Source organism: Dipodomys spectabilis, unplaced genomic scaffold (genome assembly GCF_019054845.1).
Source record: "Dipodomys spectabilis isolate Male_0828 unplaced genomic scaffold, ASM1905484v1 ptg000001l, whole genome shotgun sequence".
NCBI lineage: Eukaryota > Metazoa > Chordata > Mammalia > Rodentia > Heteromyidae > Dipodomys > Dipodomys spectabilis.
The window spans coordinates 16,484,012-16,511,093 of NW_024870678.1; the positions used below are offsets into that span (position 1 = coordinate 16,484,012).

General features: G+C 37.4%; 1 protein-coding gene across 2 annotated transcripts in view; it reads right to left on the reverse strand.

Annotated features, from left to right (window-relative positions):
• Positions 1-27,082, reverse strand: part of Themis (thymocyte selection associated) — a 164,675-nt gene that overhangs the window by 114,342 nt on the left and 23,251 nt on the right. For both annotated transcript variants that reach the window (XM_042673933.1, XM_042673925.1), the window contains exon 2: positions 10,462-10,620. In XM_042673933.1, coding sequence (XP_042529867.1) covers positions 10,462-10,620 — 159 coding nt within the window. The remainder of the gene's footprint in view (positions 1-10,461; positions 10,621-27,082) is intronic.

Sequence of the window (27,082 nt, forward strand, 5' to 3'; positions counted from 1 at the left end):
ATAGGTCCCATGGTTTCCCTTATTTGCAATATCTAGTATAGGTATGAGTCAAGTGGAAAAAGTCAGAGAATGTGATGTTAGGAAAACGAACCCTCAAATATGTATTTTAATGTTTTTGTTTCTTTCATGCATGTGTTTCTAACACATTTATAAGATAATTTCTTGGTTGCTTTGTATGTCCCTCCCCCACAGTGTAACCCCTGCTTTCACTATATTTGATGTCAGTATAACATGTGGAGGAGATGGGGACAAACAAGTCGTTTAAGGATTCAGGTGGACCTGTTGCAACAATGAGAAGTACAAAATGTCATGTCAAAACCAGCTTTACAATGTCGGAGGGGGGGGAGGGAGGGGATGATTGGGTGGGGGGGAGGGGGGAGGCTGGGAAGGGAGGTGAAGGGTAAACAAAGGAGGAGGCTGTAATGCTTGGTAAGAAATGTATGCATTATCCTGCCCATGTAATTGTAACCCCTCTGTACAGTATGTTCTCAAATAAAATAAAATAAAATTAAAAAAAAAATATATATAATTTTTTCCAAGCCTTTCCATTTCCTAACAAATGAGGAACTGTCATTCTTTCTGATGGAGGCATAGAATTCCATTGTGTATATATACCACATTTTCTTGATCCATTCATCTACTGAAGGGCATCTGGGTTGGTTCCATATCTTAGCTATGGTAAGTAATGCTGCAATAAACATAGTTGTGCTGGTAGCTTTAGTGTGGTCTTGTTTGTAAACATTTGGGTAAATGCCCAAAAGTGAGATTGCTGGGTTGGTGTTACTTTCGTACCAAATGGGAAGAACAAGCCAGAAAAAAAACAAGAAAAATGGCAAATCCAGGTATCTCAACTTTCACTCATGATAATCAGGTGACAGAACAGTGGAGAGCTCCCAAAAGCTCTACAAACACTACTGGGAAACATGGTGAATGAAAAGATTGAAAACCTGCAAAGGACTCAGTGTGAGCGTGATAGGGAGAGATAGGAGGCAAACCAAAGATCAATACAGGAATCACATGAGCACGAGGAAGCCACTCAAAGATTGACCAAAGAATTGCATGAGCAGGTTGAGAACACTCAAAGAGAAAGAAAGGAATTGCATGAGCAGGTTGAGAACAGCTAAAGATAACTGCAGGAATTGCATGAACATGAGGAAGCTAATCAAAGAGTAATACAGGAATTGCGAGATTGGGATGAGAATAGACAAAGATCAATAGAGGCATTCATGGAATCCATAAACAGACAGCTGAAAGAAGTCTGGGAGACCACAAAGGCAATGCTGAATGGAGCCCAACAGAAGGAATGGCAGTCCAAGGAAACCATAACCAATCAACTAAGTAATTTGAGAATAAATACTGAAAGTCAAATTAAGGAAGTAAAGAAGTTCATACAAGATCTAAAACAAAGCTCCAACAAAGAATTTGAAGCCATTAAAGCTGACCAATTAGAAGGAAAGAAATACAAAACAAAGTAGGTAGTCTTGACATTAGGTTAGACCATGCAGAATATCGAATCTCCCAGCTTGAAGACAGCCTAGATATTATAGAGAAAGAACATACAACTATCCAAAACAAATCCAAGAAATAAGATAGATCTATTCAACATTTGGAAGACACCATCAGAAGGCCTAATCTGAGGATAATAGGTGTAGAGGAACACCTAGAGACAGAAGTTAATGGTCTAGGAAATTGGTTTAACAGGATCCTAGCAGAGAACTTCCCAAACATGCAAAAAGATAGGCCTATTCAGATACAAGAAGCTTTTAGAACTCCAAATAGACCAGACCAGAATAGACATCCCACCGTCACATTATAATTCACACAGGATCAATTCAGACCAAGGAAAAGATCCTTAAAGCTGTCAAGGAGAAAAGATTAATCACCTATAAAGGGAAACCAATTAGAATCACCTCAGATTTCTCAGCAGAGACAATCAAAGCAAGAAGAGCCTGGAATGATGTATGCCATGCCCTAAAGACAAACAACTATCAACCACAAATACTGTACCCAGCTAAACTCTCCTTCATAACTGAAGGCCAAATAAAAACCTTCCATAGCAAAGAAAAATTGAAACAATATATCTCCACCAAACCAGTCCTACAAAGGATTCTTAAAGATGTCCTACACATAGAAAACCAACAAGAACACAATAAAGGCCAAGAAACCACACCCAAACTGAGAATCCAAGAGCCATAGGAAGAACCCAGTTTTTGCAGCCCCCAAGAAGGTGGATAAAATGCAAGGAACTCCCAAATACCTCTCAGTCCTATCTCTCAACATTAACAGACTTAACTCTCCAATTAAGCAACATAGACTGTCTAGTTGCATTAAAAAGCAAGATCCTTCTATCTGCTGCCTTCAGGAGTCACATCTTGCCCATAAAAACAAACACATTTTCAATGTGAAAGGCTGGAACAAAATCTACCAAGCAAATGGCCCCTATAAACAGGCGGGAGTTGCAAGCTTAAAATCAGATAAAATAGACTTCAAATTAAAATTCGTGATAAGAGATAAAGAAGGTTGCTACATACTAATTAAGGGATCTCTCCTTCAGGAGGATATTACAATGCTAAATATCTATTTGCCAAACAACGGAGCACCAAAATTTATCCAAGAAACACTACTTTCCCTCAAATCCCATATAGATCCAAAGACATTATTTGTTGGGGATTTTAACACACCACTTTCCCCACTAGATAGATCAACTGGGCAAAAACTCAACAGAGAAATCACAGATCTAAACAACTGCATAGATCAACTAGATTTAATAGACATCTACCGAATATTTCACCCAGCAGCATCAGAATATACCAGCACAAATAGGCCACATTTTAGGCCACAAAGCAAACTTCCAAATTCAGAAACATTGAAGTTATACCTTGCGTTCTTTCAGACCACAAGGGAATAAAATTAGAACTCAACACCAAAAGCCACCAAAGAAAGTCCGGTAACACATGGAGGCTGAACAACACACTGCTGAATCACGAGTGGGTCATGGAAGAGATTAGAAAGGAAATTCAAATGTTCATGATATTCAACAAAAATGAGCACACAAATTACCAGCTTCTCTGGGCCACAGCAAAGGCAGTACTCAGTGGCAAGTTCATAGCTCTGTGTTCCTACATCAACAAATGGGAGAGATTTGAAACCAACAATTTAATGAGACATCTGAACCTCCTTGAAAAAGAGCAGCAAGATAAACCCCAATCCAGTAGACGGAAAGAAATAATCAAAATTAAATCAGAATTAAATGAATTAGAATCCAAAAAACTATAGAAAGAATCAACAAAACAAAGAGTTGGTTCTTTGAAAAAATTAACAAAATTGACAAACCATAAGCAAATCTTATCAGAAAAAGAAGAGAACACACCCAAATAAATAAACTCAGAGATGAGAATGGAAACATCACCAGAGAAACAACCAAGATTCAGAACATTATAAGGGAATACTTCTCAAAACTTTATGCTAATAAGTTTGAGAACTTGGCAGAATGGACCTTTTCCTAGCAAATATTGACATGCGAAAACTAAACCAAGATGAGTTAAACCATCTTAACAAGCCCATATCAAGCACTGAAATAGAAACAGCAATAAGAGACCTTCCAGCTAAGAAAATTCCAGGACCAGATGGTTTTACAGAAGAATTCTACAAGCCCTTCAAAGCAGAGCTCACACCAATACTCCTCCAACTCTTCAATGAAATTGAAAGAGAAAGTTCACTACCGAACACATTCTATGAAGCCATCATAACGCTCATCCCCAAACCAGGCAGGGACTCATCAAAGAAAGAGAACTATAGACCCATTTCTTTGATGAACATTGATGCAAAACTTCAAACAAAATTTTGGCCAATTGACTTCAACAATTCATCCAAAAAATCATACACCATGATCAAACAGGATTCATTTCAGGAATGCAAAGCTGGTTCAATATATGCAAATCAATTAATATAATTCATCACCTCAACAAGAGCAAGGATAAGAACCACATGGTTATCTCAATAGATGCAGAAAAAGCATTTGACAAGATCTAACACCCTTTTATGATGAAGGTTTTGGAAAAATTAGGAATCCATGGATCATTCCTCAATATAATAAAGGCTGAATATGACAAACCTACAGCCAGTATTATACTTAATGGTGAAAAACTAAAGCCATGTCCTCTTAACTCAGGAACAAGACAAGAATGTCCACTCTCTCCACTTCTCTTCAATCTAGTAAAAGAATGCCTAGCTACAGCAATAAGACAAGATACAAACATAAAGGGGATCCAGGGCTGGGAAGGTGGCTCAGTGGTAGAGAGCTTGCATGCATGAGGCCCTGGGTTTGATTCCTCAGCACCACATAAGCAAAAAGAAAAAAGCTGGAAGTGGTGCTGTGGCTCAAGTGGTAGAGCACTAGCCTTGAGCTGAAGAGCTGAGGGACAGCGCCCAGGCCTAGAGTTCAGGCCCCACGACTGGATCCCCCAAACATAAAGGGGATCCAAATAGGGAAAGATGAAGTAAAACCCTCCCTCTTTGCAGATGACATGATCTTGTATTTAAAGAATCCACAGACTCCACTCCTAAATTACTCAAGCTGATTCAAAACTTTGGCAAAGTAGCAGGGTATAAAATTTACCCCCCCTCCCAAATCAGTGGCTTTTCTGTATGCCAACAAATGAGAAAAGTGTGGCTAAAATTAGGAAAGCAACTCCATCCGTAATAGTCCCACAAAAAATAAAATACCTAGGAATTAACTTAACCAAAGAAGTGAAGGACCTCTATGATGAAAACTTTAAAAACTTGAAAAAGGAAGTCAAAACAGAACTTAGAAAGTGGCAAAAACTCCCATGCTCCTGGATTGGAAAGATCAACATCGTGAAAATGGCAATACTTCCCAAGGCTATCTACAAATTCAATGTGATACCTATTAAAATTCCAACCTCATTCTTCAAGGAAATAGAAGAGACAATCCAAAAATTCATATGGAACAATAAAAGACCCCGAATAGCAAAAACGATCCCCAACAGAAAGAACACTGCTGGAGGAATATCAATACCAAATTTCAAATTCTAAAGCCATAGTAATCAAAACAGCTTGGTACTGGCACAAGAACAGACCTCAGGACCAATGGACTAGAATTGAAAACCCAGAAATGAACCTACAGACCTATAGCTGTCTAATCTTCCATAGAGAGCTAAAAAAATAGAATGGAAGAAAGCCTCTTAAGTAATTGGTGCTGGCAAAATTGGTTAACTACTTGTAGAAAACTAAAGCTAGATCCTTATATATCACCCTGCACCAGAATCAACTCCAAATGGATCAAAGATCTCAGAGTCAAAGCATACACTCTGAAAACCTTAAAGGATGGAATAGGAGAAACCCTAGGCCTCCTTGGCTCAAGTGGAAATTTTCTTAATAGAGACCCAGAAACACAAAGAAAGGTTGGACAAATGGGATTGCATGAAGTTGCAGAGCTTCTGCATGGCAAAGGGCATAGCTAGCAAGATCAATAGAAAGCCCATGAATTGGGAGAATATCTAGCCATACAACGGACAAGGGTCTCATATCTAAAATATACTTGGAATTCAAAAAATTAAATCCCCCAACAACAAATCCTCAAAGAAACAACTGCCCAATAAATAAGTGGGCTAAAGACTTAAAGAGAAACTTCTCTGAAGAAGAAAGAAGGATGGCCAATAAACACATGAAGAAATGTTCAACATCCCTAGCCATAAAAGAAATGCAAATCAAAACAACATTGAGATACCATCTCACTTCAGTTAGAATGGCTAAAATCAAGAACTCTAATAACAATAGATGCAGGAGAGGATGTGGACAGAAGGGAACCTTACTGCACTGCTGGTGGGAATGTAAACTTGTTCAACCACTTTGGAAAGTAGTATGGAGGTTCCACAAAAGACTCCACATAGAACTCCCTTATGACCCGGCAATCCCACTTTTGGGCATTTACCCAAATGATCACAAACAAGACCATACTAAAGCTACCAGCATGACTATGTTTATTGCAGACTTATTTACCATAGCTAAGATATGGAACCAACCCAGATGCCCCTCAGTAGATGAATGGATCGAGAAAATGCAGTATATATACACAATGGAATTCTATGCCTCCATCAGAAAGAATGACATTGCCCCATTTGTTAGGAAATGGAAAAAATCATATTAAGTGAAGTAAGCCAGGCCCAAAGAAACACGGGTCCATGGTTTCCCTTACTTACAAGAACTAGTATATGTCTGAGACAAGCAGAAAAGGTCAGATAAGGTGATGTTAGGTGAAATAAACCCCAAGATAAGTATTCAAATGTTTTTTCTTTCATTGTTTCTAACACATTTATACGATGATTTCTTTGTTGCTTTATACATCTCTCCCCCATGGTATAACCCTTGCTTTCACTGTATTTAATGTTGGTATAATTTGTGGAGGGGAAGGGCAAAAACAAATCATTTAAATAGGGATACAGGTGGACCCATTGCAACAATGAGATGTACAAGTCGTGGGGATTGGTTGGAGGGGGGGAAGGTGAGGGGGAGATGGGAAGGGATGGGAAGGGAAAACGAAGGAAGAGGCAAAAATGCTTGAGAAGAAATGCACTCATTATCTTGCCCATGTAATTGTAACCCCTCTGTACTCTGTTTTCACAAAAAAAGGTGAAAGTATAATTAATTCAATGTACTATTATACATGTTATATTAAGTATATAATTCATCAAAGGAAATATTGGGAAAATGCATTTTCAAAATATTACTGACATATTTTGACAGCCAAGCCAAAAATAGAAGTATATTTTATAAATTTTGTTCATTGAACTTTTGAGAATTTTATGTCGAAGCACTTCTTTTATTCAATTTTTGTCATAGTTTATTCTTAATACTTCTAAATTTTTCACATGCTTGGAGAAACTTGAAAGATAATGCTTATTGAATTTAGAGGCAATTTTCATGTAATAAATGAAAAAATTAATGTGACTTCTCGAAAATTTCAAATTAATTTTTGTAGCTTATAACCTGTTTTTATTGAACAGTGACAGTATAGATGCAACAAAACCACTTGTGACTGTGAATGAGCTGCTCAGTCTCTCTAGCTCTATTGCCTTATCTGTAAAATGCAGATTAAATCCAGAACCTACAAGTACATAAAGTACTTGTTATATTTCAGATATTTAGAACAGTGTCTGACACAGTCTCAGGATCCTCATTTAGTTTCTGATTTAATGGTAGACTGTAATGCAGTAGAAGATGTTTCATTTTAAGCTTTACTTCCACATTTCTTACTTATCTATGACCTTCAGAAACAAAATTTCTGTATAGTAATATAATTCATAGAGTAAGAATCTGAAAATGTAGTGAAAAAATTCTTCAGTCTAGCTGTGTAATGTTAATAGTAGTTTTATAGATATATACAACCTTCTTCTAACATATAGTTTAGAGATACAATGTAAACTTTTAGGTTTCACAGGGGGAGGAAGGAAAAAGTCTGTGTTCATCATAAAGATGGATTAAAACATTTTCTTTCAGGATATTTCTCATGATTAAATTGGAGACATTTATTATTCATGCTTCATAACATTGCAAAGGAAGAATAAATCCAAGAGGTAATCTAGAAATTTGGATCTTCACTGTAAGCCAAATATTATGTGATTTGCCAATCTATGGCGATAACACAATCAACTACTAAGTATCAAGATATATTTTTACTGTGTTTGGTAAGAACAGCATGTATTCTTGCTCATCAAAAACCTCAGCTGAGAGAGCTGTCTCCTAAAAGAACAAATTGTGCTTCTAAGACAGTTTGTTTATTCCTGTACAGAAATGAAATGATAGCTTTTTATTTCTTTTAATGTATTTGAACATATTTTGAGATGACAAAATAGAGACATATGGAAGCATAACATTATATAGAATGCAGCAATGGAAATTCAGTTCCACGCTCATATTTCAGCATTAAAGAAAAAGCAGGTTGTAATGTGTTCCATAAAAGTGGGTTTTCCCCCTAAATCTCTGCAGACATTCCCTTTCTTGACTTTTGCTTGACCTTGAATTTATGTTTTGGGGGCTGGGAAGGTAGCTCAGTGGTAGAATGCTTGCCTTGCATGCATGAGGCCCTGGGTTCGATTCCTCAGCATCACATAAGCAAAAAAAAAAGGAAAAAAGCCGGAAGTGGTGCTGTGGCTCAAGTGGTAGAGCGCTAGCCTTGAGCTGAAGAGCTGAGGGATAGCAGCCAGGCCCAGAGTTCAGGCCCACAACCAGACCCCCCCCAAAAAATTATCTTTTGGAGCTGCCTCAATAGACCTATTATTGGATAGAGGTCAGTCTTTTATTTTTTTCAGTGAATTTCCTTTACTTCCCAGGTTTCATTAAAACTTCTGTGTTACCATATGAAACTGGGAATCTGTGCACTTGAATACATAAGGGTAAATGGTGTCAGCAAAGTGATGAAAAGACCTATAGAAAATATTCACCATACCCATGTTATGGAAACGTGTCCTAAAATGGGCCAAGAAAATGAGATAGATAGATAGATAGATAGATAGATAGATAGATAGATAGATAGATAGATAGATAGATTGATTGATTGATTGATAGATAGATAATAGATGGATAGATATAGAGATATATTCTTTTCACTCATTCATTAGGAAGAATAATATTGTGTCTTTGTAGGGAACTTTATGGACTTAGAAAATTATGTTAAGTGAAGTCAGACTCAGAGAAAAAGGGCACATGTTTTTTCTCATATGTGGAAGTTAGATCTAAATCATAAACATATATGATAAGAATGTATAGGGTTGTATGCACATGTGGATATACACAAACATGTTTACTATAGTATGTTGTAGGCATACACCAGAACAGCACTGATATAAATGTTACCATGAAACCTAATAATTAATAAAAGTTAACGCATTTATAGACAAACGCTTTGCCAACTCTCATAAACAAGCACTTGAAATTATCTCAACACAAGTTCTCCCAGCAACACTAAGAGATACAGATAGTAGTATTTCATTTTACACAAGGAAGGAAAATAACTGGCCCAGGTTACACAACTAAGAATTGGCAGGCTTAGGAACGAAATGCAACTCCCAAACCCCATGCCCTAAAACATGACTCACCACAGTTTGAAATTCCTTGTGGAGCCTCCCATTGAAGCCAGATAAGCTTCTGCTGTATTATAACTGAAACAACACATCACAATGTTTCCAATGCTTTGCTCTCTCTATTCATATACCCACTTCTCTACACCAGAAAATTGCTTGGTACTAGAAATGTGAAGTTGCATGTCAAAGCACCCAATAAAGAGTTTTAGTCTACAGCAGAGCTCAGCCAATCATAGCTGATAGGCCAAATCCTGCTATCCACTATTTTTTATAAAGAATTTTTTTGTTAAGGTATACCATGGCTATAGTGTCATATACTATCTATAAGAACCTTCATACCATAACATTTAGAGGGGAGTAGCTCTGACTGCAAAGCCTAAATTACTACCTGGCACATTTGCCAAACTCTGCTTTAGACAAAAAGACAAGCAAATCATCAGTCCTGGCCCAGTGATGTGTGAGTTATGGTGCCCCATATACCATGAGAATACACCAAAAAAATCTTGAGCAAGTTAAAGGTAGGCAGATGCTTTCTAGATACCAAGATACATGCGGTAATTTTAGAAGGCTGAGTATAGTTAACTAGACAAAGAAAAAGAACCAAACTTGTCAGTAAGAATCAAACAGAAAAGCTAAGCAATGGTCTAAGATAATGGCCACAGGAATACAGGGTATATAAGTTTAACTGATGCAGATTGGTTCTAGTTCTATATGTCTTTTGTTGCAAGTCCTGGTGCTTGAATTCAAGGCTTAAGTGCTATCCCTGAGCTTTTTTTTGCTCTACCATTTGAGTCAGCTCTACTTCCTGAATTCTTTGGTAGTTTATTGGAGATGTGGGCTGACTTAGAATCAAAATCCTCATATTTCAGCCTCTTGAATAGGTGGGATTACAGGTGTTAGCCATCAGTGTCCAGTAGTTCTATATAAACTATAATAAAAATGTAATAAAATTTAATAAAAATTAATTTAATAATAAATAATAAATAAAAATGTGGACAATGTTTTCCTAATAGTAGTTCTTAATTAGAGTTAACTATAAGAATTATGATTTTTTCCCCTACCTATTCCTCTAAACTGGGAAGACAAAAAGTTATTACCAATGGTAGACAACTGAAATGAAAGCCCTGGGGAGATAGAGAGGCAGCAGGGTCCAGATCACTCCAGATCACTCCAGATCAGTCTAGATTATATACGAGTTTTGAGGCCAGCCTTGACTAACCAGTGGGACTTCCTCTAAAACAAAACAAAAGTATCACAACAAAAAATCCCTAGCACTTGTTTATTGTTTCTGGTTGTATGGATGGAGGTGATTATTAGCAACATTATTTTACAAATGAGAATTGGTCATAATGTACTATACCTGGAAAATTCATAGGCAGTTCAAAGGTTTTTGGAGACCGGTCACCTTCAATATTCTCACAAATTTCAGCTAAGATCTTCTTAATTTTTAGACCAGTGATTTTGATCACTTCGCCAGTTGACAAACAGCATTCATTGCCAAACATTTCATAAATGGAGCCTACAAAGAAAGAAAATTGAGAAAGAAAGGAATGAAACAATGAAGCAGGAAATGGAGTCAGAGGTTTTTACTCCGTTCCTCTATTACCGATCTACTACAGTAAGTAGAAATTTAATCATGCCTTCCAAGTTGTACACTATGTACTAGGAAGCATTAGATTTTTACTTCATTGAGTGGGTAAAGTATAAGCAATCATATTTTTATATTATTATAAATTATATTTATATCTCCTTAGCAACTGACTCATCTGTCCAAGGTCAAACTACAAATATGCCTTCCACTGCTGGGATTTATGATCTGCTTTTGCTGGGCCAAAGAATTAGACTTATGAGTCAACAATGATCTAAGTAAATACTGCAAAAAAGGTTTTAATACAATCCAAGCTTCAACGACAGAGAGGTTTACATACCAGGCTATATATGAGGAACATCATATTTACTTGCTAGATGTGTCTGTTCCTTATTATGAAATAAGATTTTGCTCACTTTGACTGTTGTTCTTCTATAAACTGTAACAACTCTCCATACCTTCGTGGCAATAGATGGCAGACCAGACCAGAAAACAGAAACACTTTATTGTAGTTGTTAAGAATTTTGATCTCTGGGGCTGGGAAGGTGGCTCAGTGGTAGAGCGCTTGCCTTGCATGCATGAGGCCCTGGGTTCGATTCTTCAGCACCACATAAGCAAAAAGAAAAAAGCCAGAAGTGGTGCTGTGGCTCAAGTGGTAGAGCGCTAGCCTCGAGCTGAAGAGCTGAGGGACAGCGCCCAGGCCCAGAGTCCAGGCCCCATGACTGGACCTGCCCCCCCCAAAAAAGAATTTCAATCTCCACTTGGACAAACCACGTGCACAAACCTTTTATCCTAGATGCCAATGTTCTATTTTCCATCATTTATATTACTTTTTACCCCCTGTGGGTAGGCTAATACATAGTGAAGTAACTAGAAAGTAAATAATAAAAAAGAAGAGAGGTTATAACCTTGGACAATTCTACTGCTGATAAAAAGGGAATATCCTGCTGTACACCAATGGCTCACACCTCAAATCCTAGCTACTTAGAAGGTTGAGATCTGAGGATCATGATTCAAAGCCACCCCAGGCAAAAAGTCCCTGTGAGACTCTTATCTCCAATTAACCACTCAAAAATGGAAGTGGCACTGTGGCTCAAGTGGTAGAGCACTCTTTGGTTACAAAGAGACTCAGGGACAGTGTCCAGGCAGCAAGTCGCCCCACAATTGACAAATAAAAAAGGAAAGAAAGAAATTGTGAATACACACAAAAAGTCATTCTAAATCAGAAGCCTCTTCAAAGTAAGAGCACATACATTTCCAGTTTTGAAAGTCAAGAAACCTATCAACTTAATAAGAGGTCATTTGTACACTTGACACTCACTGCCTAAAGTGTGGTCCACTGTTTCATCAGGGAGCTTGTTAGTGTCTTGGCTAGCCCCAGGCCTGCTGAGTCAGAACCTGCATTGTTAACAAGGTCCCCAGATGATTTGTAAGTATATTAAAGGTTTGTAAAGCATTGGTCTAAGCAATAAATTTATAAGTGAAATAGTCTGCTTTTAGATTGTTGTCAAACTAACCACAGAGAAAGCCTACTGTCACTGAATAGGGAAAGGGTGGGTTTTTAACTGAGAGGTGGTGTCATGAGTTTTCTGATCACATGAAACAAAATATAATTTAACTCAGACCCTTTCAGTTGATATTTGTTGGGCTTCATTTCGAAGCAATGAATGTCCAGTTGTGGATGTGATGTAGGCCCAACTGTCTGACGTGGGATTCCATCTTTTTCACAAAGCTTTAGTTGGAATTAAAAATGACAATATAAAGGCCAGGATTGGTGGTACACACCTGAAACCCCAGATCCTTGGGAAGTGGGGATTGGAAGAGCCAGCTAAGGCAAAAAATAGTTAGCAAGACTCTATTAAAACAAACAAGGTGGTCATGGTAGTTTAATCTTACTATCCCAGTTACATTGAAGACACAGGTAGGAGGAACACAGTCTAATGCTGGTCTGAGCAAAGGCAAAACCCTATCTGAAATAATAACTAAAGCGAAGAAAAAAGGACTGGTGTAACTGCCTAGCAAGTGTAAGGCCCTGAGTTCAAACCCAATCTTAGAAAAGGAAAAAAAAAAAAAGTATAGACAAAAGTTTGAGTTTGCACATCAATGCTCTGGGAATAGAAACCAGAGACTTCTATTGCTTCTGTAAGTTTCGTGTCCCTATGAAAAACTTTGGGCTCTTCAGTTTTTTAACCATTTCTTTCCTTTTCCCTCCCTTTTTTCAGCATTTTGTTATTTCTCTTCCCCTCCCCAATTAGAAAAATATATATATAAGATGCAGTTCTCTTTCTCTTTTCCTTCTTTTAGTCAGAAAAGGAGAAGAACCTTATGTCAATGCTGGCATTTGAAATTTCTCTTAGAAAGTTTTTTCTAATCAAGGAAGTTACTAGCCCACATTTAATAGAGAAGAGTCAATGATGCCCAGTGCTAGACAGGTTTTATATATGATGAAAAAAAATGTCCCTCCCCCAGGTATAAGCCCTGCTTTCACTGTATTTGATGCTGATATAATTTGTGGAGGGGAAGGGAAAAACAAACAGTTCAAATAGGGATACAGGTGGACCCATTACAACAATGAGATGTACAAGACGTTATGTCGAAAAACAAACCTTACAACTTTGGCGGGGTGGGGGGTGGGGAGGTGGAGGGGTGGTGGTAGGGGGTTTGGGGGTGGAGGAGGAGAGGGGAAAGGATGGTATAGGAAACAAAGGAGGACGCAACAATGCTTGATAAGAAATGTACTTACTATCTTGCCCATGTAATTGTAACCCCTCTGTATGGTATTTTCACAATAATAATAAAAAAATGTAGAGTGTAGGAAGGGGTGACATTGTCCAAAAAGAAAAGTTCTCTTTACCTAATTTATGAACTGTAACCTCTCTGTACATCACCTTTATAATAATAAAAAATTTTAAAAATAGAGCCAATGTCAAATCCCTGAAAGCAGAAAGATTTTTACACTCTGCTATTGACAATATTATGTCTCATAAAATATACTTTTTTCTTAGTACTAATATACAATGGTGAGATTTATAAATTTCCAATGTTCATAATCTTAGAACAAACACATATTTGTAATTGTTTTTTAAATTTTTATTGAGATGTTTATCTAAAATACATTTGTGTATATAGAGACATACATATTAAAGTGGACTTCATTTCATTTTAACCACAAGACATGTATTTTGAATATGGAAGTCTAGAATCTATTAAATCTTTACAGACTCATATTTTCTAAGTCACAGCACATGTATTCACAATAATGCAAAACATCAGAGAAAACTGGAACAAAGCAGCCCGTTTTCAGTGATCAAACATCGCCCCCGAAGGCTGTAATGAAAGAGCCACGCGCCTTTGAAATCACCTTCTCTATAATGTTGCTTTGCTCAATGAAAATGACACATTGATATCCTTTTATAACTCAGCCCTTGTCTGACAATCCTTATAAGTAATGCTATGATCACATAAGAATAGCCAAAACAATTGGCTCAAAAGATTTCCTTCCATTTCCCCTCAACAATAAAAATATATGGCAACCAGATGACACTACGTTGCATGGGCTTTCCATCCCTATTCAAATGTCCCAAAGTATTCTAAGTATTCTAAGTTCCACATTCCCTTACCTTCTCATCGGCCTAAGTCCAGAAAGAATCAGCTAATCCTCATTTCCTTCTAGAAGAGGATCTCACACTTAAAAATTAATTGCTTTGCCTAGGCTCTAAAAGCACTTGTATGTGTATCTCATTATAGCCTTTTTGAGATGATTGCTATAGACTTTTAGTGGGCTATTATTTCCTGAGTTGATATTATGTATAGTATAAAATGTATTATGAGTTCTTAAAATAGAAACATTGGGTTAACTCTTTATAAACCTCCATAAGAAGCTATAACATGGCTTGTTCACTTACAGGTGACTGTTGTTATTTCTTAATTTTCCTAGATAAGGACAATAAATTACTGCAAATGTAACTGTGGTCCTACATCATCAAACTAAAGCATGTTCAATTCAAGGTTCTGGCATGGGTTGCATTTTCCATTCGTGTGTGTGTGTGTGTGTGTGTGTGTGTGTGTGTATGCAGTCCTGGGGATTGAGTTGTATTTCTGGCTTTTCTTGGTAGTTCATTGAAGAGTCTCACAGATTTTCCTGCCCAGGCTGGCTTCAAACCTCAGATTTCAGCCTATTAAGTAGCTAAGATTATACATGTGATCCACTTGGTGCCCAACCAATTAGTATTTTTTACTGTCAATGATATAGCCACATGTCAGATCAGCTAGCTGATCTGTACATTCCCTAGATAAAGAATATTGAGGGTGGGTGACCCTCTATGATCTCTACGGATTGAGCTGACCACTTTACAATGATGTTTGGGGTTTTTGTCACTCTAGTTCTTTCACGTTTTTGTACCAATACTACAGTTTGAACTTAAGGCCAAGAGCTAGCACATGGATTTTATTTTTGCTCAAAGCTGGCACTCTAACAGTTGAGCCATACCCCCACTTCTGTATTTGTCTGATTAATTGGAGAGAAGAGTCTCAAAGACTTTCCTGCCAAGGCTAGCATTTAATAGTAACCCTCAGATCTCACCTTCCTGAGTAGCTAGGTTTACAAGTGTGAGACACCAGCAGTGTTTGTTTGTTTATTGCTGGACTTGAAGGAGCTCATGTGATGATGTGAGACAGATGTGTAGAGTTTAGGAATTTATATTTATAAAGTATGTTTCATAATACTGGACAATATAAATAGACCCATATCAGAGTGTGTTGTGGTTAGGGACATACTTTTGCTTCTTATAAATATGTGTGTTTAGTCTTTGCTAAAGGATAACACAAATTATCAAGGAATAACCCCAGACAGTAAGCCTTTACAAGTGCAATTGTTTTATTGGAATTATACATATCCCTAGATTTGGTGGTTGGTAAGGTATTAAAGAAACTATTTGAGAGATATGTTCAATTCTTCACAGATAGTTCACAGATAGTTAAGAATAAGGCTTAAAGAGGTCCATGGTTGAACAGACCTTTACATAACCAGTGTTCCAAGAGGATGTTCTCCCAATATACTGAAAGGTAAAGAAAAAATATCACCATAGGAACAATACATCTAAAATAAATGAACATGTCATCGGAGTGCAGTATACAGAGAAAGATGCAAAAAAGCAGGCTTGTTGCTTAGCTGGGGGTGAATTTTGTCAGCTAAAATATGAAGCATATTTGAATATTAACAACAAATGATCTTTCAAAGTATGCTTTCTTTCCCCTCTTCCTACATAGCAGTATAAAGTGTGCAGAAGACTGAGACAAAGAGGTAGGAAAGTAGTAGCTGCTTTAAGGACTAAGGGATTATCTCCACCCTTAAATGATGTCAAGTCATTATATTCAAGAAGTCAAGCCTACAACCAATGATGAACAGTAATTGGTGAATCTTTAAAAGTGTTCATGGAAAAGAGCTGAAGCCCTTTCAGATGAGTAAGACTGCATCTTGAGACCCAGAGAGCAAATGCAAGGCAGATCAAAATATTAGTGAAGTCAGAATCCAGAAGTACTCAACTTTCCAACTACTCTGAGTGAAGTACATGGCTTTCGCTATTGAGGAGAAATGATTTAATTTCTTAACTGTTAGTATCTATTAATTTAATAGATTTTAAAAATGTATTAAGAGAGTTTGCAAATAGTTGTTATAATTGAAGTCATTATTGTGGCTCTTTCTTTGTGTCAATGGTTACCTCAGCAAACAGACTTAAGGGTAAGCGTGTATGAAACCAATGTCTCTCCTTACAGAGACACAAAATGTGTTCCTATGATGTGACAAATTAGTGGATCTTTATCTTCTGACACTGTTTTGTGTGTGTGTGTGTGTGTATGTGTGTATGTGTGCACACACACGTGTGTGTTGGTCGTGGGGCTTGAACTCTGGGCCTGGGTGCTGTCCCTGAGTTCTTCAGCTCCGAAGTGAGTGCTCTACTACTTGAGCCACGGCATCACTTCTGGTTTTCTGGTGGTTAATCAGAAATAAGAATCACATAAACTTTCCTGCCCAGGCTGGCTTTGAACCATGATCCTCAGATCTCAGCCTCCTGAATAGCTAGGATTACAGTGTGAGCCACCAGCGCCTGGCTCTGACATTGTTTAAAAACCAAACAGTCCTATGTTTTACCCAGATTTCAACCTTTAAAATGTCTTAATTTTATTTAAACAGTATCACATTAAGGGTTGTTTTCAGTTTTATGAAGGACATTGTTTCAAGTACATTTTATCTACTTTAATATACTTGCCTGTGTTTTATTTCCTAAATGTTATATAAAGCTATTACAGACCTCTATTGCTATTAAAAATCATAAACCTGTTCTCTACATCCCATTTAATGAACTCAAATGTACTGATGGCATTGATGATTCAGGACTCAAATGTACCATAAAAAGTGTTCACACTGTACATTTTAAAAAGCTTTACTATGTTAGCTATTTCTCTATGTTCATTATCATAATTAAAGCACCTAATTAACTATTCTGCTTGTGCATTATAGTATAGAAATTGAGAGTGAAATTTTAGAAAATATTATAGAAATTTTGGAGGTGATGTCAATTGAATTAAATAATAGAAGTTATTCTGATAAATTGTCTTTAGTTTTCTTAACTCATTTATATTGTAATTTATCAAAGTATTAGTTAATGGTGGATTAGAGAAAAAAATTAATTGGGCACTACTACAGAAAGTCTGAGGAAGGCATCGAGTACAATGCATGATCAGAGTCAAACAGGGAACTAGGAATATAGTTGAAGGAGTTGGAGAACATAAACATTGAACAAACCGGAAAAAGAAAAGTTATAGGCTAATATACAAAGACTTATTCAGTGTCATTAACTCATCTATCTCAATGACACCAGCAGCTGGGTGCCCTAACTAAAAGATAAAATTTTAATCAACTTGACAGTAATAGTTCTAATTGCAAATTATAACAATGAGATTCTGATTTTTACATTATACTCTTCTGAGTTGTATTACCTAATTGACCTGGAACACTTTGAGCTGCTGATTCTACATACCTGAGATCCAAGAACAGGTCATGCTCCATAAATAAATTCTGTGAGTTTTATCTAAATACCATGACAGGTATTCTACATGTGAGAGATGGAAAGTAGCTATACTATATTCTGTCCATTGATCCTGCCATCACTAATCTTCTATGGCATATTTCCAGCTGAATTAAGATGTGGCCTAATAATCCTCTTCAACCCACAGTTCCAGACTATCAATGAAGATGGCTTACCATGTATAAGCTATCACCAATCTAATGATAAACTACAACCTAACCTGCTTTCTTTCAGGCCCTGTGCCTGATATTTACTTTTAAAGATTTTAATCCTTAAATTAGGCTAATTTACTACCAAAGTGTTTGTCAAAAGAATTATAGCTAAAAAAATCTTCTAAATCTATCATTTATTCTAAGACAATTGTCTAAAATAAGGCATAAAGTATCTAACATGATAATGATTAGGCTTTTTGAAGTCCAATGTTAGCATTAGAATTTCATTTATATCTCTAAGTAAAGTGTTAGGAAAATCTAAAAGCCTGTTGAATCATTGAATCTCAATGTCAGGCAGGACATTGTCTTATTGATGTACTACAATGACTGAGACCCACTACCTATTGAGTGGTTGCCTAAATTACATTCAAACCATTTCATTGATGAAATTCCATTCATCTTGAGAATTTAAATACAGGTTAATATAAGGTGATTTGCTTTACCATTCAATAATTCTCGGAGTTAAAACACTTTTCCTTAAATTAATTATAATGTGTCTTCCTATAGGACAGGCACATTAGAACCCTTTAGTCCTACATAATGCAGAAAAAAATATTTTAGCCTTTCTATATAGAGGCATAAAAATGTTTGAAGACAGCTGTTGCCAGCTGTCTTTGCTAAGAAATAAAGCTGCCAAACTATTGGGAAATGTTCAGGGACTTAACTCACTGAACTGGTAATCCTCTATGAAATAATTTGAAACCCAACTTTAAACATTACAAATAATTTTCCTAGAGTTCTACAAATGGCATACTGATTTTCAAATGTCTTGTCAAAGATATATTTCCAAGGGAAATGACCGGACAGAAAACTAAAAATCTTTGTAAGAAAAACCAGTCATCTCAGACAAGCAACAGTTGGCTTTGCCAATTAATAGTCAAAAGTAACTCCTAGCTAGTGCTAATGACTCATGAGTTACGGAGGAGGAGGCTGAGATCTGAGGATTTGGTTCAAACCCAGCTCAGGCAGCAAAGTTCATGAGACTCTTACCTTCAATTAATCACCAAAAAGTCAAAAACAAAGCTGTGGCTCAAGTAGTAGAGCAAAACAAATAAAACAAACAAAAAAAAAAGGAAGTTCAAGGCCAGTTCCCAGACCCTGAGTTCAAGTCCTAGAAAGGGCACTCACACACACACACACACACACACACACCACATCATTCTTAGTTTAAAGTAAAAATCCATGTAGCCAAATTCTCCTGTATCTCTCTTATAACTAAAGCCAAAAATGAGGATTATTTTCCCATAGATAGTATTAGCAGTTTTATCATTGTTTACCTCTGAGGCTCAAAGAAGTTTTGAGCATTTAATGTAGTAGTAATTGTGAAAAGATGAGGTTTGTTGGGAAAAGAAGACCTTTCACAATTGTTAAATTCTTTTTATGTGAATATAAAAATCAAATAATGGAAGTTTATCAATAGTAGATTTTAGACCAAGAGAGATGTGCAGAGTATGACATAAAGGCATTTCCCACCTTATTGAGAAAAAAACTAGTGCTCTCTTAGAATTATTTTCCTAATTAGGAGGGGAAAAATCAAATGTACAATTTTTTCAACTCTAAAATCCTTTTTGTGTCCTATCAGAAAAAAATTAGTTTATACAGCAAAGCTTTTGATTAATAAGATTATTTTCCTTCCTTCTTTCCTTCCCTCCCTCCTTCTCTTCCTTCCTTTCTTCCTGTTTCTCTTTCTTTCCTTAGTAATGCTGGGTTTTCAATTCAGATTTTCATGCTTGCTAGGCAAATGCTCTACCATTTGAGTTTTATCCCAGTCCTTTTGCCTTTAGTTTAATTTTTAGATAAAATTTTATACTTTTGTCTTCACTGGCCTCATAACAAAATCCCCCAATCTCTTCCTCCAAAGTTGCTGAACACCATAAATTTTCACTGTCCTATTCAGCTTATTTTTGAGAAAAAAAAACAAACACAAAAAACAGACCTGACAACTTTTTACAGAGGCTGGCTTCAAAGTGGTTTCTCCAAATTCTGCCTCCTAATCAAACTATAAGGTTTTGTTATTGTTGTTTGTTAGTTTTTTAGTTTGTTTAGAGAAGTAAATGTCCTGAGGAAAAAAGCCATTTGTTTTGCAATTACTTTAGAAAGACAATAGAGGATTCCAAATTATTATTATTATTATTATTATTTTTGTCGGTCATGGGGCTTGAACTCTGGGCCTGAGCGCTGTCCCTCAAGCTCTTCAGCTCAAGGCGAGCGCTCTACCACTTGAGCTACAGCGCCACTTTCGGTTTTCTGGTGGTTTATTGGAGATAGGAGTCTCACAGTCTCTCCTGCCCCTGCTGTCTTTGAACCGCGATCCTCAGATCTCAGCCTCCTGAGTGGCTAGGATTATAGGCGTGAGCCACCAGCGCTCGGCTTCCAAATTATTTTCTGTGACTCCTTGAAAATGAAAAAAGGTAAGTTCAATGGCCCGCCATCTTAGAGATGATTAGTTGGGTCTGACTGGGAGACGCAGGGCATGGAGAAATGCAGAGACTTTCATAAGATAGACTGCTCAATGATCAGAATCAGGAAGTGGTTACTGCAGACTGAAAAATATGAAGCAATTTGTAGCTTCACACCAGTGTCTGCTCAAGGACAATAGCTACAGCTACTTGAGTCTAAATGCCACTGCTATACAGTAAAAACAAACAAATAAACAAACAAACAAAACACAAAGAACAACAACAAAAAAAACCCAACGACTTGGATATCCAGCAAATGATGTCTCTCCAACATGCACCATTGATCCTCATGTCCATTTTCAGGTTAGAAGCATCTTGCAGTTAACTCCATGAATAAGAGGAATCAGAGGAATGACTTGCGACCATACTCCCAATAGAGAAAGAGAAGAAGAGGATTGGGAATGTAGGAAGAGTTGACAGAACAATTGAAAAGTAAAGTAGAACATGGTCTGCAATTCCAACCCTTCCCTGGTGAAAGAAGAGGCAAAGAGAAAAAGACAAGGTAACCTGGCAACAAACCAACAATTTTTCAATTCCTTTCTTTTTCTTTTCTCTTTCTTTCTTTTCTTTTCTTTTTCAGTGGTACTGGGGTTTGAACTTAGGCTTGATCAGCTTGCTTGTTTGGCTTATGTCCTCCACTGGTGCTCTTCCACTTGAGAAATGCCTCCAGCTCTGTTTTTTGATGGTTACTTTTTGGATGAAATCCCATGGACTTCCCTCCTTGGGCCTGATTTGAACCATGATCCTTTGAGTGTGAGCCTCCTAAGTAACTAAGTATTACAGTCCTGAGCCACTAGTCCTCAGCTACAGACTGGCAATTCTAGCTACAGGATAGGACCACACTTCCTTTAGGCTTTAAAAACAGTTAAGGCATTTGGTGTGACAGTGACTATTTCTGCATGGTGTATTAACCTCATTGAAGAAAGACATTTTGTCACTTCTCATCTGGGAGAGCTATAGTGAAGTACTGTTTTGAGAGAGGGCCTATTGGTTGAGAATCAACTAATCTAGGGACATGAAAACAAGAAACAATTGCAACTCAGAAAATCTTGAAACTCTCTGCCAAAGAGTCTTAGTAGGAGACAGCAAGAGGCAACTGTGAAGAGGAGAGCTTCTGATGTCTTATGTGGACCCAGTAAAAGCTCAAGCAATGAAGGTTCAGAGGTCAGTGGCCCCATACCCACTGGTGAAGAAGAGTCTGATCACCTGAGGATCACAGAAGAAACAGAATACCAGCCTTAGGGAAACAGAAAGCTCATCCTCTGGGAGTTTCCAGCTCCCAAGTAGGACTGAGAGCTCTTATCCAATATGCACAAAAATCACAGGATCTTCCCACTTCCACAAAGGGTGGGGGAATTGATGGGTGGGGTCTGAAAGTACTGAAAACAACCTCTAGGAGATGCTGCTTATATTTACTGTTAGGTGGGACTGTGAAGTCTCATTCAGACTCCTGAAAAACACTTGATGATATCAGGCTCCTCCCTTCCCCTGTGCTGATAAGGCTAGGTGTGATTGGAAGGCAGTGAGTCTAGCAGGCAAAGTCTCTCAGTGCTCAAGCAGCCAGACAGAAGGCAATACTTTGTTAGCTTCTTCCACTATCAAAGGCTCAGATACTTAATGTCCCTAGGAGGGACAGGGGGGGCACTTAGTACACAGATTAGTGATTCCCCACTGCCAGCAGGAGTTCCCACCACCAAAAATCACAACAGCAACAAGAGAAGCTTCAAAAGAGAAGAGAAATGAACTTGAATAAGAGAAACTTATTGTCCTTGCCTTTAGCCTACATATAGTTATTATCTATACACAAAGAACTATAAGAGACTTGTTTTCCTTTTGCCACTAAATTATATACCTAGTTCAACTCACCCACGCTACTATAGAGGCTTTCATGAACATTGAGAACACTGCATGTGTAGTCTTCAGTCCTGCCTGAATATTGAAGTCACTACACATTATTAAAACTTCCAACCAATGATGTGATTACAGACATGCAAATCTGAATGCAATAACTCAAGAAAAAATGAAATAACAAGGCAATACAACTTCTTTAAAAGTCCACAACTCCAAAGTTATGAACATTAATGAGAGTAAAATGAATGAATCCCAAGTCATTAGAAAGCATGATTATACAACATTGAGATTCCACTTCACCTCAGTTAGAATGGCTATAATAAAAAAAAAAAAAAAACAACTAATAATGACAGATGCTGGAGGGGATGTGGCCAAAAGGGAACCCTACTCTATTGTTGGTGGGAATGTAAACTTTTCCAACCACTCTGGAAAGCAGTATGGAGATTTCTCAAAAGACTACATATCGAGCTCCCCTATGACCTAGCAATCCCACTTCTGGGCATTTACCCACATGATCAAAAACAAGGCCACACTAAAGCTACCAGCACTACTATGTTTATCACAGCATTATTCACCCTAGCTAAGATATGGAACCAAGCCAGATGCCCCTCAGTAGATAAGTGGATCAAGAAAATGTGGTATGTATATACAATGGAATTCTATGCTTCCATCGGAAAGAACACCACCACCCCATTTGTTAGGAAATGGAAAGACTTGGAAAAGTAAGTAACCCAGTCCCAAAGAAATTTAGGGCCCATGGTTTCCCTTATTTGCAATAATTATTATACATATAGGATACTCTTATCAGAGGAGCTAAAAATCTCAAAAGCTATGTACATATGACCATATAAGATGATGCTAAGTTATATGAGCCCCAAGGTATGGACAAAAGAGGTCTGTCTTAATTGCTATTGTTTTAAATGTACCATGTGATTTTAATTTTTGTTGTTGTTGTGTTTTCCTTTGTATGTTCTTTCCTTTATGGCATATGCCATCTTGTCACTGTACTTGATTTTGGTACCCTGCATCTTCAATATACATATGTCTAATCTGGGGAGGTGAAGGGCAATAACAAAACGCTGAAACAAGGACACAGGATGACCCATTGCAACAAGGATACCCACAGGACAGCATATTGGAAACAAACTTTAAAACTATGGGCTGGGGGTGGGGGGATCAGAGGAGGAGGGGAGGAGTATGAAAGGTGGGAAAGGGAAGGGATAGTGGGACAAAAATAAGGAAGGAAAGGGGTAACAATGATTGACAAGAAATGTACTCATTGCCTTACTCATGTAACTGTAACCCCTCTGTACAGCATCTTTACAATAAAATTTTATTTTATTTTATTTTATTTGAGAACATACTGTACAGAGGGGTTACAATTACATGGGCAGGATAATGCATACATTTCTTACCAAGCATTGCAGCCTTCTCCTTTGTTTACCCTTCACCTCCCTTCCCAGCCTCCCCCCTCCCCCCCACCCAATCCTTCCCCCTCCCCCCCCACACCGACATTGTAAAGCTGGTTTTGACATGACATTTTGTACTTCTCATTGTTGCAACAGGTCCACCTGAATCCTTAAATGACTTGTTTTTCCCCATCTCCTCCACAAGTTATACTGACATCAAATATAGTGAAAGCGGGGGTTACACTGTGGGGGAGGGACATACAAAACAATAAAGAAATAATCCTATAAATGCGTTAGAAACACATGTATGAAAGAAAAAAAAATTAAAATACATATTTAATGGTTCATTTTCCTGACATCACATTATCTGACCTTTTCCGCTTGACTCATACATATACTAAATATTGCAAATAAGGGAAACCATGGGACCTATGTTTCTTTGGGCTTGGCTTACTTCACTTAATATAATTTTTTCCAAGCCTTTCCATTTCCTAACAAATGGGGAAATGTCATTCTTTCTGATGGAGGCATAGAATTCCATTGTGTATATATACCATATTTTCTTGATCCATTCATCTACTGAGGGGCATCTGAGTTGGTTCCATATCTTAGCTATGGTAAATAATGCTGCAATAAACATAGTCATGCTGGTAGCTTTAGTGTGGTCTTGTTTGTAAACATTTGGGTAAATGCCCAAAAGTGGGATTGCTGGGTCATAGGGGAGTTCTATGTGAAGTCTTTTGAGGAACCTCCATACTGCTTTCCAAAGTGGTTGAACAAGTTTACATTCCCACCAACAATGAAGTAAGGTTCCTTTCTGTCCACATCCCCTCCAGCATCTGTTGTTGTTAGAGTTCTTGATTTTTGCCATTCTAACTGAAGTGAGGTGATATCTCAATGTTGTTTTGATTTGCATTTCTTTTATGGCTAGGGATGTTGAACATTTCTTCATGTGTCTATTGGCCATCCTTCTTTCTTCTTCAGAGAAGCTTCTCTTTAAGTCTTTCGCCCACTTATTTATTGGGCAGTTGTTTCTTTGAGGATTTGTTGTTGGGGGATTTAGTTTTTTGAGTTCCAGGTATATTTTAGATATGAGACCCTTGTCCGTTGTATGGCTAGTAAAGATCTTCTCCCAATCCGTGGGCTTTCTATTGATCTTGCTAGCTATGTCATTTGCCCTGCAGAAGCTCTGCAACTTTATGCAATCCCATTTGTCCAACCTTTCTTTGATTTGTTGTGTTTCCGGGTCTCTATTCAGAAAATTTCGGCCTGAGCCAAGGAGACCCAGGGTTTCTCCTATTCCATCCTGTAATGTTTTCAGAGTGTCTGCTTTGAGTTCAAGGTCTTTGATCCATTTGGAGTTGATTCTGGGGCAGGGTGATATATAAGGATCTAGCTTTAGTTTTCTACATGTAGTTAACCAATTTTGCCAGCACCATTTACTGAAGAGGCTGTCTTTCTTCCATTCCATTGTTTTAGCTCCCTTATCGAGGATTAGATGGCTATAGGTCTGTAGGTTCATTTCTGGGTTTTCAATTCTATTCCATTGGTCCTGAGGTCTGTTCTTATGCCAATACCAAGCTGTTTTGATTACTATGGCTTTATAGTAGAGTTTGAAATTTGGTATTGATATTCCTCCAGCAGTGTTCTTTCCGTTGAGGAGCGTTTTTGCTATTCGGGGTCTTTTATTGTTCCATATGAATTTTTGGATTGCCTCTTCTATTTCCTTGAAGAATGAGGGTGGAATTTTGATAGGTATTGCGTTGAATTTGTAGATAGCCTTGGGAAGTATTGCCATTTTCACGATGTTAATCTTTCCAATCCAGGAGCATGGGAGGTTTTGCCATTTTTTAAGTTCTGTGTTGATTTCCTTTTTCAAGATTTTAAAGTTTTTATCATAGAGGTCCTTCACTTCTTTAGTTAAGTTAATTCCTAGGTATTTTATTTTTTGTGGGGCTATTACAAATGGAGTTGCTTTCCTAATTTCAGCCACACTTTTCTCATTGTTGGCATACAGAAAAGCCATTGATTTTTGGGGGTTAATTTTATAACCTGCTACTTTGCCAAAGTTTTGAATCAGCTTGAGTAATTTGGGAGTGGAGTCTATGGGATTCTTTAAATACAAGATCATATCATCTGCAAAGAGGGAGAGTTTTATTTCTTCTTTCCCTATTTGGATCCCCTTTATGTCTGCATCTTGTCTTATTGCTGTAGCTAGGCATTCTAATACTAGATTGAAGAGAAGTGGAGAGAGTGGGCATCCTTGTCTTGTTCCTGAGTTAAGAGGAAATGGCTTTAGTTTATCACCATTGAGTATAATGCTGGCTGTAGGTTTGTCATATACAGCCTTTATTGTATTGAGGAATGTTCCATGGATTCCTAATTTTTCCAAAACCTTCATCATAAAGGGGTGTTGGATCTTGTCGAATGCTTTTTCTGCATCTATTGAGATAACCATGTGGTTCTTATTCTTGCTCCTGTTGATGTGATGAATAATATTAATTGACTTGCATATATTGAACCAGCTTTGCATCCCTGAAATGAATCCTGTTTGATCGTGGTGTATGATTTTTTGGATGAATTGTTGAAGTCGATTGGCCAAAATTTTGTTGAGAAGTTTTGCATCAATGTTCATCAAAGAAATGGGTCTATAGTTCTCTTTCTTTGATGAGTCCCTGCCTGGTTTTGGGATGAGGGTTATGATGGCTTCATAGAATGTGTTCGGTAGTGAGCTTTCTCTTTCAATTTCATTGAAGAGTTGGAGGAGAATTGGTGTGAGCTCTGCTTTGAAGGCCTTGTAAAATTCCGCTGTAAAACCATCTGGTCCTGGAATTTTCTTAGCTGGAAGGTCTCTTATTGCTGTTTCTATTTCAATGCTTGATATGGGCCTGTTAAGATAGTTTAACTCATCTTGGTTTAGTTTTCGCATGTCAATATTTGCTAGGAAAAGGTCCATTTCTGTCAAGTTCTCAAACTTATTAGCATAGAGTTTTGAGAAGTACTCCCTTATAATGTTCTGAATCTTGGTTGTTTCCGTGGTGATGTTTCTATTCTCATCTCTGAGTTTATTAATTTGGGTGTGTTCTCTTCTTTTTCTGATAAGATTTGCTAAGGGTCTGTCAATTTTGTTAAGTTTTTCGAAGAACCAACTCTTTGTTTTGTTGATTCTTTCTATAGTTTTTTTGGATTCTAATTCATTTAATTCTGATTTAATTTTGATTATTTCTTTCTGTCTACTGGATTGGGGTTTATCTTGCTGCTCTTTTTCAAGGAGGTTCAGATGTCTCATTAAATTGTTGGTTTCAAATCTCTCCCATTTGTTGATGTAGGAACTCAGATCTATGAACTTGCCCCTGAGTACTGCCTTTGCTGTG